The 15,294-nt window shown below is 40.7% G+C and overlaps 1 protein-coding gene across 1 annotated transcript; it reads right to left on the reverse strand.

The window, feature by feature from the left end:
* Window positions 1-8,620: 8,620 nt before the first annotated feature.
* LOC310964425 (gamma-aminobutyric acid receptor-associated protein) lies at window positions 8,621-12,873 on the reverse strand. Its single transcript, XM_083937545.1, has 4 exons — window positions 12,638-12,873; window positions 10,176-10,254; window positions 9,956-10,074; window positions 8,621-9,608 (listed from the first exon to the last, which is right to left on the reverse strand). The coding sequence occupies exons 1-4, from the start codon at window positions 12,725-12,727 to the stop codon at window positions 9,528-9,530; spliced, it is 369 nt and encodes a 122-aa protein (XP_083793671.1). The 5' UTR covers window positions 12,728-12,873; the 3' UTR covers window positions 8,621-9,527.
* Between the last annotated feature and the right edge of the window lie 2,421 nt (window positions 12,874-15,294).

The following is a 15,294-nucleotide window of genomic DNA, read 5'->3' on the forward strand; positions in this document are numbered from 1 at the left end:
TGATGATGATGCGCTTCCGGTGCGAAGTTTCCAAGCCGAGTTGCATTTCGGGATTTGTAGTTTGTCCCGTGTTTCAGCAGGGCACTCAGATCCACCAGCACGAGAGTTTGATGCCACCCAGTGGCTAACTGCCGTAAGGATGCATAGATAGCCAAACTTAAAATAGCAAATAGCAAAACATAAAAATCAAGATACGATAAATATATACACATATACACAATGAGGTAGTACTATAAAATAAAAGGTGCAAAATGAAGTGGTGGGTGGGTTTATTGCACTTTCAGTTTTTGGGGAGTGGGAAAAGGTGATCAGACTGCATCCAATCTCACATCGCAGCCTGCATTACACACAACAGTGTAGTTGTTAGCAGCTGTTTAAGCATTTTTCTATAAACATAACACAACATCACCTGTTCCCGGATCCCTGTTTTTACATGAAATGGCTGACTGACAATATAACAGCCGTAAGATCCATCATTTATCATCATTCTACAATCAAGTGTGGAAGACACGTTTACCGCACCTTAGGCTGTACCTCGGGTCAATCACAAACAAACATGTCCGACAAATAGTTTGCTGTACTTCGCTGTATTACCGTTTGGCCTGTTTCTTGTGCTGCTTTAAGTCTTCATTTCCAGCACTGTGGATTAAGTTGTAACGTCAATGCATTTATTTTTTTATCTGTTCCTTTTGTTTAGAGTGACTTAAATGATAGACAATAAAAGACACAATAGCCATTTATTTTATCTGAATTAAATGCAAGATACTTGTATATTATGAAAGGCTACACAATGACCGCTTACCATTCTCCTGTTAACATAATACTGCGCACGGAGACATGAAGTGCGTTATAACTCACAGCTGGTCAGTCAGAGAGCTTCGGTTAATAAGAAAACATTTCGTCCCTGGGTGGGCTCGAACCACCAACCTTTCGGTTAACAGCCGAACGCGCTAACCGATTGCGCCACAGAGACGAGCTTATACGGAAATGGGCGTGGTTTAATTTGAAGCTCCGCCCACTTTTCATACGATTACAGGAAGCGCTGATGAGGTGCTAATACACCCTTCAACCCGAAGGTGGCGATGGCGGTTAGTAATTAGACATAATAATGCATAAACTAGAACCATTATATGCAGTAAGCAAGCGATACACTGACCATCACACGCTGTAGTCTGGTTTTAAGGGGACATTTAGCCCCACTGGTATAAAACCTTTGATTTCTCTCCCCTCTGAAGCAAATGTTATCAAACATTTTTGTCACAATGTAACGGCAACAAAGTATTTCCAACGCATTTACATATAATTCTACGGAAGCATTTAGGACTCACCGTGGAAAAAAGTAGCCGTCTTACTACGCGCCGTCGGAGAGGAAGCTCTTGAAGTGTTTAACACACTTGACATTCACCGCAATTATGATGATAAGGAGACTTTGGACACTGCGGTCGAGGGAGCCGTCATTTGTTCCTCCGAAGTCAAGCGGCTCGCGAGCCGCACGTAGATTTGTAGTGCGTCCGTATTGTGATATTTACGGTCAATCCATTGCAACTGCTTAGAGTAAATTCCGGTTTTCAGTTTTCAGAATAAAGTGCGACAAAACCAGGCTCATATACGGGATGAACACGGAAATAAGTTTAATTGCATACCATTCACCTAACTTTTATTCAAAGACTAATTTCACTTCATGTACATTCTAGACGACCTCAGGTATCTTTTTACAAACTGACAGAACTTTTCACTGTGGAATATCAGAATAAAATGCCCTTAAATATTTTCTGTACACTAGTTTATTAAATCATATATTTTTTAAATCTCTTTAAAAACTTTCCAAATAGCGATTTATTCAATAAATGGTAAAATAAAGATCGATATAACAATTTTATAAAAATTGTACAAATAATTTCACACATTATTAAATTAAACATTTAGTGCAAAATGTAATAAGTAAATGAAAAAAACAATACTATGCAGGAGTAATCATTTTCTTTTATCAATGTACATCCTTGTGAACATCAAGGTATGATCCATGTGTTGTTCTTTGTTAATAATTCTGCATATTTGTATGCTACATATTTTTTTCCAAAAAAATAAATAATCCATTTTATTCTAAAGAGGAGGGGGGCAGTTAGTGTACCATGTCTATTAGTGCAATCCCATCTCATCTCATCTTCAACTGCTTATCCGGGGTCGGGTCGCGGGGGCAGCAGCTCTAGCAGGGAACCCCAAACTTCCCTTTCCCGGGCCACATTAACCAGCTCTAACTGGGGGATCCTGAGGCGTTCCCAGGCCAGTGTGGAAATATAATCTCTCCACCTAGTCCTGGGTCTGCCCCGAGGCCTTCTCCCAGCTGGACGTGCCTGGAACACCTCCCTAGGGAGGCGCACAGGGGGCGTCCTTACTAGATGCCCGAACCACTTCAACTGGCTCCTTTCAACGCAAAGGAGCAGCGGCTCTACTCCGAGTTCCTCACGGATGGCTGAACTTCTCACCCTCTCTCTAAGGGAGACTCCAGCCACCCTCCTGAGAAAACCCATTTCGGCCGCTTGTACCCGCGACCTCGTTCTTTCGGTCATGACCCAGCTTTCATGACCATAGGTGAGGGTAGGAACGAAGATTGACCGGTAGATCGAGAGCTTTGCCTTCCGGCTCAGCTCTCTTTTGGTCACAACGGTGCGGTAGAGCAACTGCAACACCGCCGCCGCTGCTCCGATTCTCCAGCCAAACTCACGCTCCATCCTCCCCTCACTCGTGAACATGATCCAGAGGTACTTGAACTCCTTCACTTGGGGTAAGGACTCATTCCCTACCTGGAGTAAGCAATCCACCGGTTTCCTGCTGAGAGCCATGGCCTCAGATTTAGAGATGCTGATCCTCATCCCAGCCGTTTCACACTCAGCTGCTGAAGGTCACTCACCGACGATGCCATCAGGACCACGTCATCTGAAAAAAGCAGAGACAAGATCCTCAGCCCAGCGAATTGCAACCCCTCTCCACCACGACTACGCCTCGATACCTTATCCATGCAAATTTCAAGCAGGATTAGTGACAAAGCGTACCCCTGGAGGATGCCAACCCCCACCGGGAAAAAATCCAAATTACTGCTGAGGATCCGGACACAACTCTCGCTTTGGGTGTACAGAGATTGGATGGCCCACAGAAGTGACCCCCTCACCCCATACTCTCCCAGCACCTCCCACAGTATCTCCCGAGGGACCCGGTCATATGCCTTCTCCAGAGCCACAAAGCACATGTAGACTGGATGAGCATACTCCCAGGCCCCCTCCAGGATCCTTGCGAGAGTGAAGAGCTGGTCCGTTGTTCCACGCCTAGGACGGAATCCACATTGTTCCTGTTCATTGTTCAATCTATGGTTTGACTATAGGACGAACTCTCCTTTCCAGAACCTTGGAGTAGACTTTACCAGGGAGGCTGAGTAGTGTGATACCCCTGTAATTGGCACACACCCTCTGGTCCCCCTTTTTAAATAGGGGAACCACCACCCCGGTCTGCCACTCCCTTGGCACTGTCCCAGACTTCCACGCAATGTTGAAGAGACGTGTCAACCCCTCCAAACCCAACCCCTCCAAACCCAAAGCTTTCAGCATTTCTGGATTAATCTCATCAACCCCTGGGGCTTTGCCACTGTGGAGTTGTTTGACTACCTCAATGATTCCCCATCAGCCTCCAGCTCTGCCTCTGCAAAAGGGGGCGTGTTAGTCGGATTAAGGAGTTCCTCAAAGTGCTCCTTCCACTGCCCGATAACCTCATCAGCTGAGGTCACCAGCGTCCCGTCTTTACTGTAAACAGCTTGGACGGTTCCCCGTTTCCCCCTCCTGAGGTGTCGAATAGTTTTCCAGAAGCACCTTGGTGCCGCCCGAAAGTCCTTCTCCATGACTTCTCCGAACTCCTCCCACACCCGCTGCTTTGCCTCTGACACAGAAGAGGCTACAGCACTTCTGGCCCGTCTGTACTTTGCAACTGCCTCCGGAGTCCTCTGGGATAACATATCCCGGAAGGTCTCCTTCTTCAGTCGGACAGCTTCCCTGACCACCGGTGTCCACCACGGTGTTCGAGGGTTACCGCCCCTTGAGGTACCTAAGACCTTGAGGCCACAGCTCACCGCTGCAGCTTCAGAAATGGAAGCTTTGAACATTGCCCACTCCGGTTCAATGCCCCTAACCTCCACAGGGATGCCAGAAAAGCTCTGCCAAAGGTGTGAGTTGAAGATCTCTCGGACAGGGGCCTCTTCCAGACATTCCCAGTTCACCCGCACTACTTGTTTGGGCTTACCTGGTCAGTCCAGAATCTTGCCCCATCCTCTGACCCAACTCATCACCAGATGGTGATCAGTTAACAGCTCTGCCCCTCTCTTCACTCGAGTGTCCAAAACATATGGCCTCAGATCAGATGATACCATCGACCATTGGCCTAGGGTGCTCTGGTACCACGTACACTTATGAGCATCCTTATGTTCGAACATGGTGTTAGTTATAGACAATCCATGACTAGCACAGATGTCTAATAACTGATGACCACTCGGATTTAGATCCGGGAGGCCGTTCCTCCCAATCACGCCTCTCCAGGTGTCTCCATCATTGCCCATGTGGGCGTTGAAGTCTCCCAGCAAAACTATGGAGTCCCCTACTGGAGCCCCATTCAGGACTCCATTCAGGGTCTCCAAGAAGGCCGAATACTCTGAACTGCTGTTCCGTGCATATGCACAAACAACAGTCAGAGTTTTCCCCCCTACCACCCGCAGGCGTAAGGAGGTGACCCTCTCGTCCACTGGAGTGAACTCCAACACCGCGGCGCTCAGCCAGGGGTTTGTGAGTATCCCCACACCTGCCCAGCGCCTCACACCCTGGGCAACTCCATAGAAGAATAAGGTCCAACCCCTATCCAGGAGTACGGTTCCAGAACAGAGACTGTGTGTGGGAGCAAGCCCCACCAGATCCCTGGCTTGTTCCAGGTCTTCAGTGTCCATGCCCAGGCACTGTTCATGGAACCATCTGTGGTATGTGTCACATTGGATCTATAAAACAAGATTATTTCTTGGTTACAATCACAAATTCAGAACTGTCAGTATTGTCTGAACATGCAATATTGCACACTACACATCCACAGTATGTTTTCATACAATGGTTTTGTTAACAATGAACATATTCAATTTACTGTCAATATGTCTGTATATCTAAACACTCATATTTTACTATTTCAACTGCTTTATACTGTATCTACTAATATTGCGTTCACAACTAAAAAAACTACTCCAAATGCTACTATGTCAGTGTTTAAGGCAAGGAGACACATGGTATGCTACACTGCATTTCAAAGAAAAACCTCACCCAGTTTGTCAATGGCTGCACAGGTCCAGGGGGCTTTGCTATGACACACATTGCACAATTGTTGTCCACATCAGACACTAAATTATCAAAATAAAATATAATAGTTTATACCAACATTTACTACTTATGATTGAACACAGTGGTGGGCAAAACAACCCCTTAAGCCCATGATAGACATTAGCAACAACAACTAATTTTAATATATAATAATATAATAATATTTTGGTGTACAGTACATATTCAAATGCGTTTTATGAAAGAAATCCACAGTGAAAAGTTCTGTAAGTTTGTAAAAAGATACCTGAGGTCATCTAGAATTGACCGTAAACATCATAATACGGGCGCACTACAAATATACGTGCGGCTGGCTTGACTTCGGAGAAACAAATGGCGGCTCACTTGACCGCAGTAGCCTGAAGAGGTGATCACACTCACACACTTCACACCCAAGTCACAGGCAATTCTGCCATTCTATGTATCCAGGCACTCATCCAAACCCATACTGGGAAACGAGGCGTGTGAAGAACTGCATCTTGTGAAAAGAGTGGATGTCGACTCATTAAAGGAGAAACAGACAACAACAAAAGAGGATTTGACAGCCAAGCACCCAACCGTCTTTGAAGGTTTAGGTGAGTTTGCTGGAGAATATCACATTCACACTGATCCCAACGGCACACCTGTTGTACACGGCTGTAGGGAAATACCATTATGGACAGGGTTAAACCCATCCTCACTGACTGGTGACTGAGCCCTCACCCTGGGTCAAAAGCCTGGTGGTCAAGAGGTTGCTTGGATCCCAGTGACCTAAACAAAGCTTTACCGGGGCAGCATTACTCCATCCCAACAACGGATGAAATTCTGTGCAGACTAGCAGGGAAGAAGCTTTTCACAGTGCTGGATGAGAAAGACGGATATTGGCAAATTAAGCTCAAATGGAAGTCTTCCCTTCTGTGTAAATTCAACACACCATGGGGGAGACATCGATTCAAACGCTCACGTTATTCATGCAAGTGTCAGATTTTAAAATAAAAGAAACAAAAACAAAAAACAGTATAGATTCAGAATGCACAGGGACGTGCATTGGGTAAAGAGGGAAGGAAGTAACTCATGTTAAAATATATATTATATATAAATAAGAATAAATAGTAAAACATCTGCATAACTAAGTTTAAAAGTTAATAGTGATTAATTTAATGTAATGGTGAATGCAACACGCTTCCTTATGATTCTATGTAAATCATCATAAATAGGATTAATTATAAGGTGCACCTGTCCAGCTAATGTTACCCCTGATCACGGAAAAGTACCTTTCACATTTATGCTTGTGCTCATTCATGTAACTTTTGGACTCAAATCTCTTTATTAAACGGGGAAACTCATGAGGCCTTGGTCCCTATAACAGGGTATATGCTCTTGTTTTTGAATGTAGAGTCTGACAACAACGAAGTCGACAACGTGATACAATTGTTTTGTATTTTGGGCAAATATCACATTCACAAGGCTGGATTTCTTCAGTGTCTTCCAACCACACACTTGTTTTATGGTGGACTTCAGACATTCTTTGACTCTGTATGTAAAGTAACTGTATGCTTATGTGATAAAAAGAAAGCTGCCTTAAACGGGACATCCCTGCATGGACTCGATCCTCCAACCTTCTGTTTAACAGCTTGAAACCCAACCCGCTGTTCTTTTGTTTGTTTTCCTTCTTAGTTTTACAAACAAATGACTAACAATGTGACACACAGGTAAGATCTGTCACCGTTCATGGTTTTGGTCGATTGATTGTAGTCCTTTTGAAATCATGCCTGTGAATAGTAATAGCTGTTCTTAAATGTATTTCCTTTTTGATCCGTTTCCTGTGCCGCTGTAGCACTAAGAGCTACTAATACAGCTGCCTAAATGTATTTATTTAGAAAACGTGCAGTTTTTTGTCACTACAGCGTTGCAAAATTGCACGGTACAGTCAGAAATCCCGCAAGGGAAAAGCAATTCTTCTTCACTGAAAAACCTTAGAGGCGTGTATATGAGATCAAAATGAAAGCTGAACTCTAAAAGAATAAAAATAAGTCGTCCTTTATTTACCCCAGAGGGGATTTAAACATGTGACAAACACAGATGCAAACAGGACCTGTACACAGAAGCGATGCACAGGGGGTGAACTGACGCCTGTCCGCACATACCTCCATACATGGAATCCTGGGCGGGTCTCGATCCGACGACCCTCTGATTCCTAAAACAAGCCCCAGTCTACTGCTGCCACAGGTGGGTGTGGTTGATGTGATCCCACTAAGATGATCCGTAGTCTTTCTTTGCTTTAACTTTCAATATCCGTCCGACTGTATCCAATGATTTTGGACACAAGAATATGCTGCTAAGAGGGGCGGCTGTGAATCAGTGGGTCGTCATCCAATTGAGAGATTGGCGCATCGATCCCCAGCTCCCCCGGTCCACATGTCGAAGTGTCCTTGGGCGAGACACTGAAAACCGAATTGCTCCCTGTGCTGCGCATGGGTGTGTGAACGTGGTGTGAATGGTTAGATTAGATGGTATGTAGATGTCCACTGCAGTGTGTGAAAGTGACAAGTAGTGTGAAAGCGCATTGAGTAGTCAGAAGACTAGAAAGGCGCTATGTAGGTACAAGACCATTTACCATGCTACTGATGATGTGTGCTGTTCTTTCTGCCGTCAGTCTTTTGCCCCTGGTTTCTTTAACCTTTATCACGTAAACAAGTTTAAACATTCACATAAATTTGACATTAGCACAGCCGTAGACGGTGATAAAGTAAGACAACGCATGCAAATACAGCTGCAAAGGCTGAACTCAATCATAAAGACAGGGTGTTTCATGTTCAAGGCAAACTTTTTAGCAATATAAAAGTCCCTGTGTGGACCATGAATGGTGCGTGGACTTGTGGCTGGAGAGGTGCCAGTTCATCTCCTGGGCACTGCTGAGGTGCTGTTGAGCAAGGCACCAAGCCCCCAACTGCTGGAGGCGCTGAGCCATTGGCAGCCCCCTCGCTATGACATCTCTCCATTAATTGCATGTATATAGGTCCTGTTTGTGCATGTGTTTGTATTTCGGGCCTGTATAATAACAGAGTGAAAAAATTGAATTTTCCTTGCAGTATAAATAAGTTATTCTTCTTTATTCATGCATTTTTTGTATTTATTCATTACTATATTAATAAATGTATGCAATTATTTAATTATTGAGACTTAAATCATGTTTAGCCCTCCACAAAAATGACCTAAGATAATCAATAAAGACAAGAATCTCATAGCTTTTCATCACATTTTTATCATGTATGGTCATGAGTGGAGAGAAAGAGCCAGTAATGCAGCTGTATACAGAGTTCAAATCTTAACTTTTTTTTTGTTTTTTAAAAAGAACACAAACTTAATTAAAAAAAAGAGGAAGTTGCACTCGGCTTTACGATACCTTTTTTTGTTTTTAAATTAAGCCATCTAAAATGGACAATAACAACAACAATAATCATAGTAGCAGTCAACGTAATAGTCTTACCACTGAAAGCAGAGGATGATTGTTTAGTCTGAATTCTATTATACTTCTTGCTAAGATCGGATGCGGGGCAGCCCCCCCTAAGATTCGCATTAACAGACTTCAGAAGCTGGTGAATTAAAGAAGAAAAAAAAAAACAACCCTTGCTACTTCAGTTTATTTTTATAGGAAAGTTACGGCTGCAAAAGAGTTTTCCTTTACTCTGCAACAAAATAATAATAATAATCTTCCTTCAACTGGTAGATGCTATCAACTCCATCACCTCGACTCAAATGTATACTCCCACAAGCCGACACGTCTTCCCTTAACCCTGGGGTAACTATATTTATGGCCTAGTTCTTACATTATCTCATTATGTCTCCGTTTATTTTCAATAAGTATGATCAATTACGACACTAGAAAAATAACTGGCCATGAGACCGCTTAGCCCGAGTCGCTACTGAAAAGGAAAGTAGAGGCAAATACAATTCAGACTGCAGAATAATAAAGACATAAATGGGTGAGAGAGAGAGAGGGATGGGGTGGGGGTAACGTATGGGTGGTGAAAGTGCATTGGACATATTTACTCTGGGAACTCTAGGCTGCTGAGCTGGATTTAATATTTAAATGAATGCATGGTGGAGGTCTCAGTAAGGTGGTAGTGGTTGGAGGAGGTGGGGGTGGGCTCAGATTTCCCTTTGGCTGCTCCCGTACACGCTCTCATCGCTGTAGGCAATGTAGAGGAAAAAGTCCTCTTCATGGTGCTCCTGGGGAAGACGGTGAGAACATGTTAGCACATTAAATAGGTAGAGGGAAGCTCGCTTTATTAGAATAATCCACAATAATCCTCCATTTCATTTAATTTTTATTGCATCACTAGTTTTTAAATGTGCCTGTTTTTAGCCGTTTTATCCCGTTGCATCTTTGTACCTTGACTTACATCTTAAATACAGCCTGCCTGTGGTTAAATGTATTGGTTTTATTGCATTATGTAAAGTGTCTTTGAGGACCTTTGAAAAGCCCTATACAAATCAAATGTATTATTATTTATGATAAAAAGGAAGCAAATGTGTGGATAAAGAGAGCAGAGTCTGAGGTAGAAAGTGATCCTTGCCTGGTACAACAGTCCCATGGTAGCTGAGGTGGGTGGAATGACGTTGTTTACAAAGAAGAAGAGCGCGTCCTCTGCTCGCAAGTGGATTCTTTTTCGGATGAGGAAGTAAAACTGGCCCACTATTAAAAAAAAGACAGTCAACCAGATTGACAAAATGTTAGTTTCTCCGTACAAGTGACTTTTAAATGTCAGGAATCTTGGTACATTATAAAACGTCTACCTGTCAGGTCGGAGGGGACAAGGTATTTCTTCTTGTCCAGATCTCCTATTCTAGCTTTGGGGGCTTTCTCCACGATTACCTGAAAAATTAAAAAAACAATTTCTCTTTAATATAACAACATAATCTCGTACACGGTCCACTGAACAAAGGCTGTGCGCATGGAGAGAGAAAGGCTTTAATAATATAGAGCGCAACCAAAATCTGTTAAAGAATAAGACCATAAATGTGGAAATATAAAAGAGAAATAAACTAAATAATAAATACAAATGGAAATATAAGGAACATAAAAGAACAATTATATGCATTTTCATTTATTTTCCACATTTACACGTTCTTCTATTTCTGTATAGGGAAACGCAAAAGCAACAGGGAAAGAATGAGGAAAATAAAGGAAATGAAAGTAAAAAACAGAAAAAAAGAAACAATTTCTAAGGATTTTTTAAATATTTTTTACACATTTTGAAATTTATACATACAGAAATAAATTAACAAATAAATGTGAATGTATAAGAATCTTATATTTTGTTATTCGTCTTTACGTTTCCACATTATTTATCATTTTATTTATTAGCCCATGCAGGGTTCGGAGAACGTTTCCAAGGTCAAATTTTAGCACTTTTAAAGCTATTTCTAGTTCAATTTTAAAGCTTTTCTAGTCGTGGTAAATTCCACATTTCTACAAATATATACATATAAAAAATTATTATTTCACTTAAAAAAAAAATCACATTAAATGAGACAGTATTATGCTTAAAAAAACTAAAATGGTGTTTTGTAATACCATTTAATTACATTTATATTCTTACGCTCTTTCTAAGACATGCGGCTACGGCTACAACTTCAAGCACTTGATCCAAAATTCAAGCACTTTTCAAACCTTGAAAACACAACATTAAAATTCAAGCATTTTCAAGGATTTCCAGCACCGTACGAACCCTGCACATTTATTTTTAGGCTCCGTATCACAGGAGTTTTCACCTTTCTGAGAAAAAGGATGTGAGAATACACGATATCGTCAGTCAAGCGAAGACTGAAACATTTTTAAACCGCACGTTGCGTTTCGTTTTAACAGTATATGGTATTTTGTAGTTGTTCAGTTAGACGGACGGTGGTATTTTTATATATTTATAATTCAGAGCTAGGATTTAGTGCAGGGGGCTGACAGGAGTGCAAAAGTTAAACCTCCTTTAAGTGTCTTCTCTTCGGTCTAAAATTAGGATTACCTGCCCACACACGTGCACACACACACACAGCAGTAAGGCCTCATTGTAAAAGCTTAGCTGATGAGTCGGTGGCCAGAAAATGAACAAACGGAAATTGATTAATTATTTTTTACAAAGCAAAACTTTGGTAGTTCCAGCTCTTTAATTTAATCTTGTATTATTATTATTATTATAATTATTACTATAACATGTTGCTAAGTATCGCCTGTCATCGCCATTTAATATTAATTTTAATACCATGAGCTCTATAATGTTGATTATCATGTGAAATATATCTGTATTACATCATGTTATGTCATTTGCACTTTAGTTTTAACCTATTTGATGCTCTTTCTTTTACTGTTATCTTAGTGTTATTATCTTATATTAATTTTTTTTATATCTTACATTGTTATTGTAATTGTTACTGCAAGTTTGGAGCAATCTGGAGCAAGAATTCCTTTCAGGATAATAAAGTCCTATCTTATCTCTCAAATATCTCCTGGTTTTCTCTTCTTAAGTATATGTGGCTTATGTATTATTGATCACTATAAGGTCAGTTTGAGTGGCTGTGGACTAAACCATCTATAAGAGCCGGGGAGGCGTAAACAAGTCTCCTGTTTGTTGACACACTATTTTAAGGTGCACTGCTGTGAGCGTTTCACCGCACAGCCCCAGTCCAGACCACAATCAGCCTGTTTTTATGTATCTATTTTATAAAAGCTTTACTCAAGGAAACAATTGTAACAAACAGAATTTAGAGAGACAGATTTTCCCCCATTTTTATCAAATCACGCTAAAATCCTACAGAAACAAACCATCAAACCCCATTTAAGAGAAAAACAACAGACTGAACCCACCCATCCAGGTAGCCTCCATGCAGTCAAGTACAGTACTTACATTATGATCATCCTTTAAACTGTATGTGGTTCACTGTAATAACCAGCACGGCCTTTATCAGCACTGTGGCGTTATATTATCCGTGTATTTGATTTAGTAATGTAATATTAAAGTAAATAAACGCGGAAGGATTAGCACACGGCGTTAGCAGGAGCTGGCCTGTGTGCTGAGGCCGACATTATCTCACCTCTAACGGGTGTGCCGTTTACCACCGTGATAGTCAACCACGGCTAAAGATAAAGATAACAGGGTGTAGCTACAACTGAAAAACGTGTTATACCGATTTAAAGTGCGTATATTAGGTGTCGTTGAAGAAAGGCTAAACCGCGCTAGCATTACGAGCTAACGGCGGCTACTCACAGGCACTCTGTCCGGATACTTCTTCCTTATTTTCTCGCCTTCGGACCGTCTTTTCTCAAAGGGGTGCTCTTCTTTGTACTGGAACTTCATCTTTAAAAGAGATGACAGACAACAAGTCGGTCACTCCTTAGGTTTACACGACAGCGGTGTTGCTCAAAGGAACTGCTCAAATCGCTGACACACACACGACAAAAACAAACGATGCTAACTAGCCCCTTTAGCTCCTCACAGCTGTTTTTCCTAGTGCGACTGCGGCGGAGGGATACAATAACATAACATGACGTCGCAGAGAGTTCGCCAAGGTAGACTTCACGCTGCACCCACACCACGGTAACGTTAAATTCTCAAAACGGGGTGTTACATTCAAGTGCAGTGTCTTCCTTTATTATTATTATTTTTAAAAGTGGTTTAAAGGGTCGTTTTTTGTGGAACTATTTTATTTTGATCAACCGCCGCGCGTTAAGACAGTGGGGCAGGGCGGTGAAGAGGCAGCTGTCCTTGTCATATGACCGAGGCCCAGCAGTTAGCAGAGAAAACAGAAACTGGAAAACATGTGGTGTTCAAACACAAGTGTTGGCTCTGGAGCTTAACGGGGCTGTAAATACCTGATCAAAGACATTCAGCAGGTCGTCAAGGAAATTAGGGGTATTTTTAATGAATATGGAGCTTATGTTCACCATGCTATTCACTCATTATCAGAGCTCAGGGGCTTGAAGTTTCGCAATTTCCATTGTTGCCACATCAGACACAATCAATGGTCAGGCAGGGAGGTCTTATGGAAGACCACAGGGAGGACCTATTACATAATCCTATCCTATCCTAATGCAAACATATGCACATTTTATCACACTGATGACAGCTGCTCCTTCTGGAGAAAGTGTCGTTTATTTATTATTAAAGTGTCCATTTTGTACCACCTTTTGGAAAGCTTTGTAAAATTCTCCTTTTTCTAAAACTACAGTTAGGTATCACTTCGATATGAGGTTGGTAAATTCCATGTACATAAAGTCAAAATGTCATTCCGATTATTTTTTGATTGAATTAAAAATACATTTTGAGTCTCTGTCACATGTTGAATTCAACAAAAAATGTTTATCAGCTATTGAATTTTATTCAAATTACATTCAGTGAACCTATATATAATATATATATAATAATTTGTTTTTTATAGTTTATATATATTTTTATTTCTTTTAGTTTCTTTTTTATAGTTTATTTCTTTTATTAGACTTATTCATTTATTTACTTATGATGTTGTCATTTCTAATATTATTTATCTACTATTTATTATTTATCTAAATGTTTTGATAATGTTTGTCCTTACATCATTTCGTTGTGTGCCTTTGTCATGTTGAATGTCTGTCGCTTTGTTTGTTTGTTCCTTTTTCAATTATTCATACTATTTAATGATAAATAATGTTTTTTTAAAAAAGAATAAAGGGAGGACTGAATTAAAAAAATGCACTTTTTAAATTTGGTTATTGCATTATTTTATTTTTTCTTATTTTTTAAATTGTATTCATATTCTTACTTGTATTCATTATGCTCTCATTTATTTGATCTATATTTATACTGAATATGTATCTTCTTCCATCTTGATAAATATTGTTGAATAATTGTCAGGCCCTTTACGTGCCAAGCCTAATGCTAATGCGTGGTTTTTATTACTTAATGTCTTTCAACTGTAATCTTCTTTCAACGTGTGCTTAAGATTACTGTACTAGTTCAATTCTACAAGGAAAATGTCTCATCCATAAAGCTGCATGTTCAAAATTTCAACCTTTAATCCCTTCAAAATTGTTTTTTAATTTTATTTTTATTAATGAATTAAATGTGGTTATAAAGCCTCCCTTTCAATTCATTTTTTGTATTTATTTATTTACTTTGTATTTATTGTTTTATTTTTTTACTATTCTTCTTTAATTTACTCATGTAACATCATTTAAGATTTAATGTTCATTGAAGGGAAAAATGACTGCCTTATATATATATAATTTCAAAAAGTATGACGCAGATCTGTTCTACAGTTGTTTGTGTCACATGTTTGTGAGAATGTGCAATTAAGTTGTGGGGGAAAATAATAACTGTGCCAGTTATGGAAATACCCTGACAGTCCAAATCTCTTACTGCATTTTAACTGTGGAGCTCATGTATTCAGAGACAGGGCCACAGTTTACCATTCATGTGTCTTGAAACACTCTGCTAACCTGCATGTGATGTATGACTCACTCCGTCTACTCAGGTGACAAATTCACCTCAACTCCCCTTTGTGCTTTGACAGACTTCTCTTTAACAAAGGAAGCACTTCTGAAAGTGAAACAACTCCCCGTTCAAACCAGAATTACCAGTAAACAGATATTCTTAGGTACTCATTGTAACGTTTTCTGCTCTAACACACTCGTGGATGTTTGTTTTCTTCCAGTTCCAGAGAGCCTCATTGTCGGACTTCATGTATGACAGATCTACATCATAAATGGCGGATGAGCGAGTATAAAATCTCTTTATTTGGTCTCCTAACAGAGGAGCAATTAGGCCATGACACCCATGTCCCCCTTACACTGGGCCATTTTTGCTGCCTGTTATAGTTTCTCCCACAAGATAGTCTTCATCATCAGTAACAAATTCCAAGTAACGCCCTTCCCCTTCCAGCACAAACC

The sequence above is a fragment of the Echiichthys vipera genome (genome assembly GCF_963691815.1).
Source record: "Echiichthys vipera genome assembly, chromosome: 22".
Taxonomy (NCBI): domain Eukaryota; kingdom Metazoa; phylum Chordata; class Actinopteri; order Perciformes; family Trachinidae; genus Echiichthys; species Echiichthys vipera.

What these genes read in the sequence shown, in the direction of transcription:
- LOC310964425 (XM_083937545.1), bottom strand. Translation starts at nt 12,727, where the DNA reads ATGAAGTTCCAGTACAAAGAAGAGCACCCCTTTGAGAAAAGACGGTCC. An exon ending in AGTATCCGGACAGAGTGCCT is followed by an intron (nt 10,255 to 12,637) that starts GTGAGTAGCCGC and finishes TTAATTTTTCAG; the next exon opens with GTAATCGTGGAGAAAGCCCC. An exon ending in CCATGGGACTGTTGTACCAG is followed by an intron (nt 9,609 to 9,955) that starts GCAAGGATCACT and finishes CGTCTTCCCCAG; the next exon opens with GAGCACCATGAAGAGGACTT.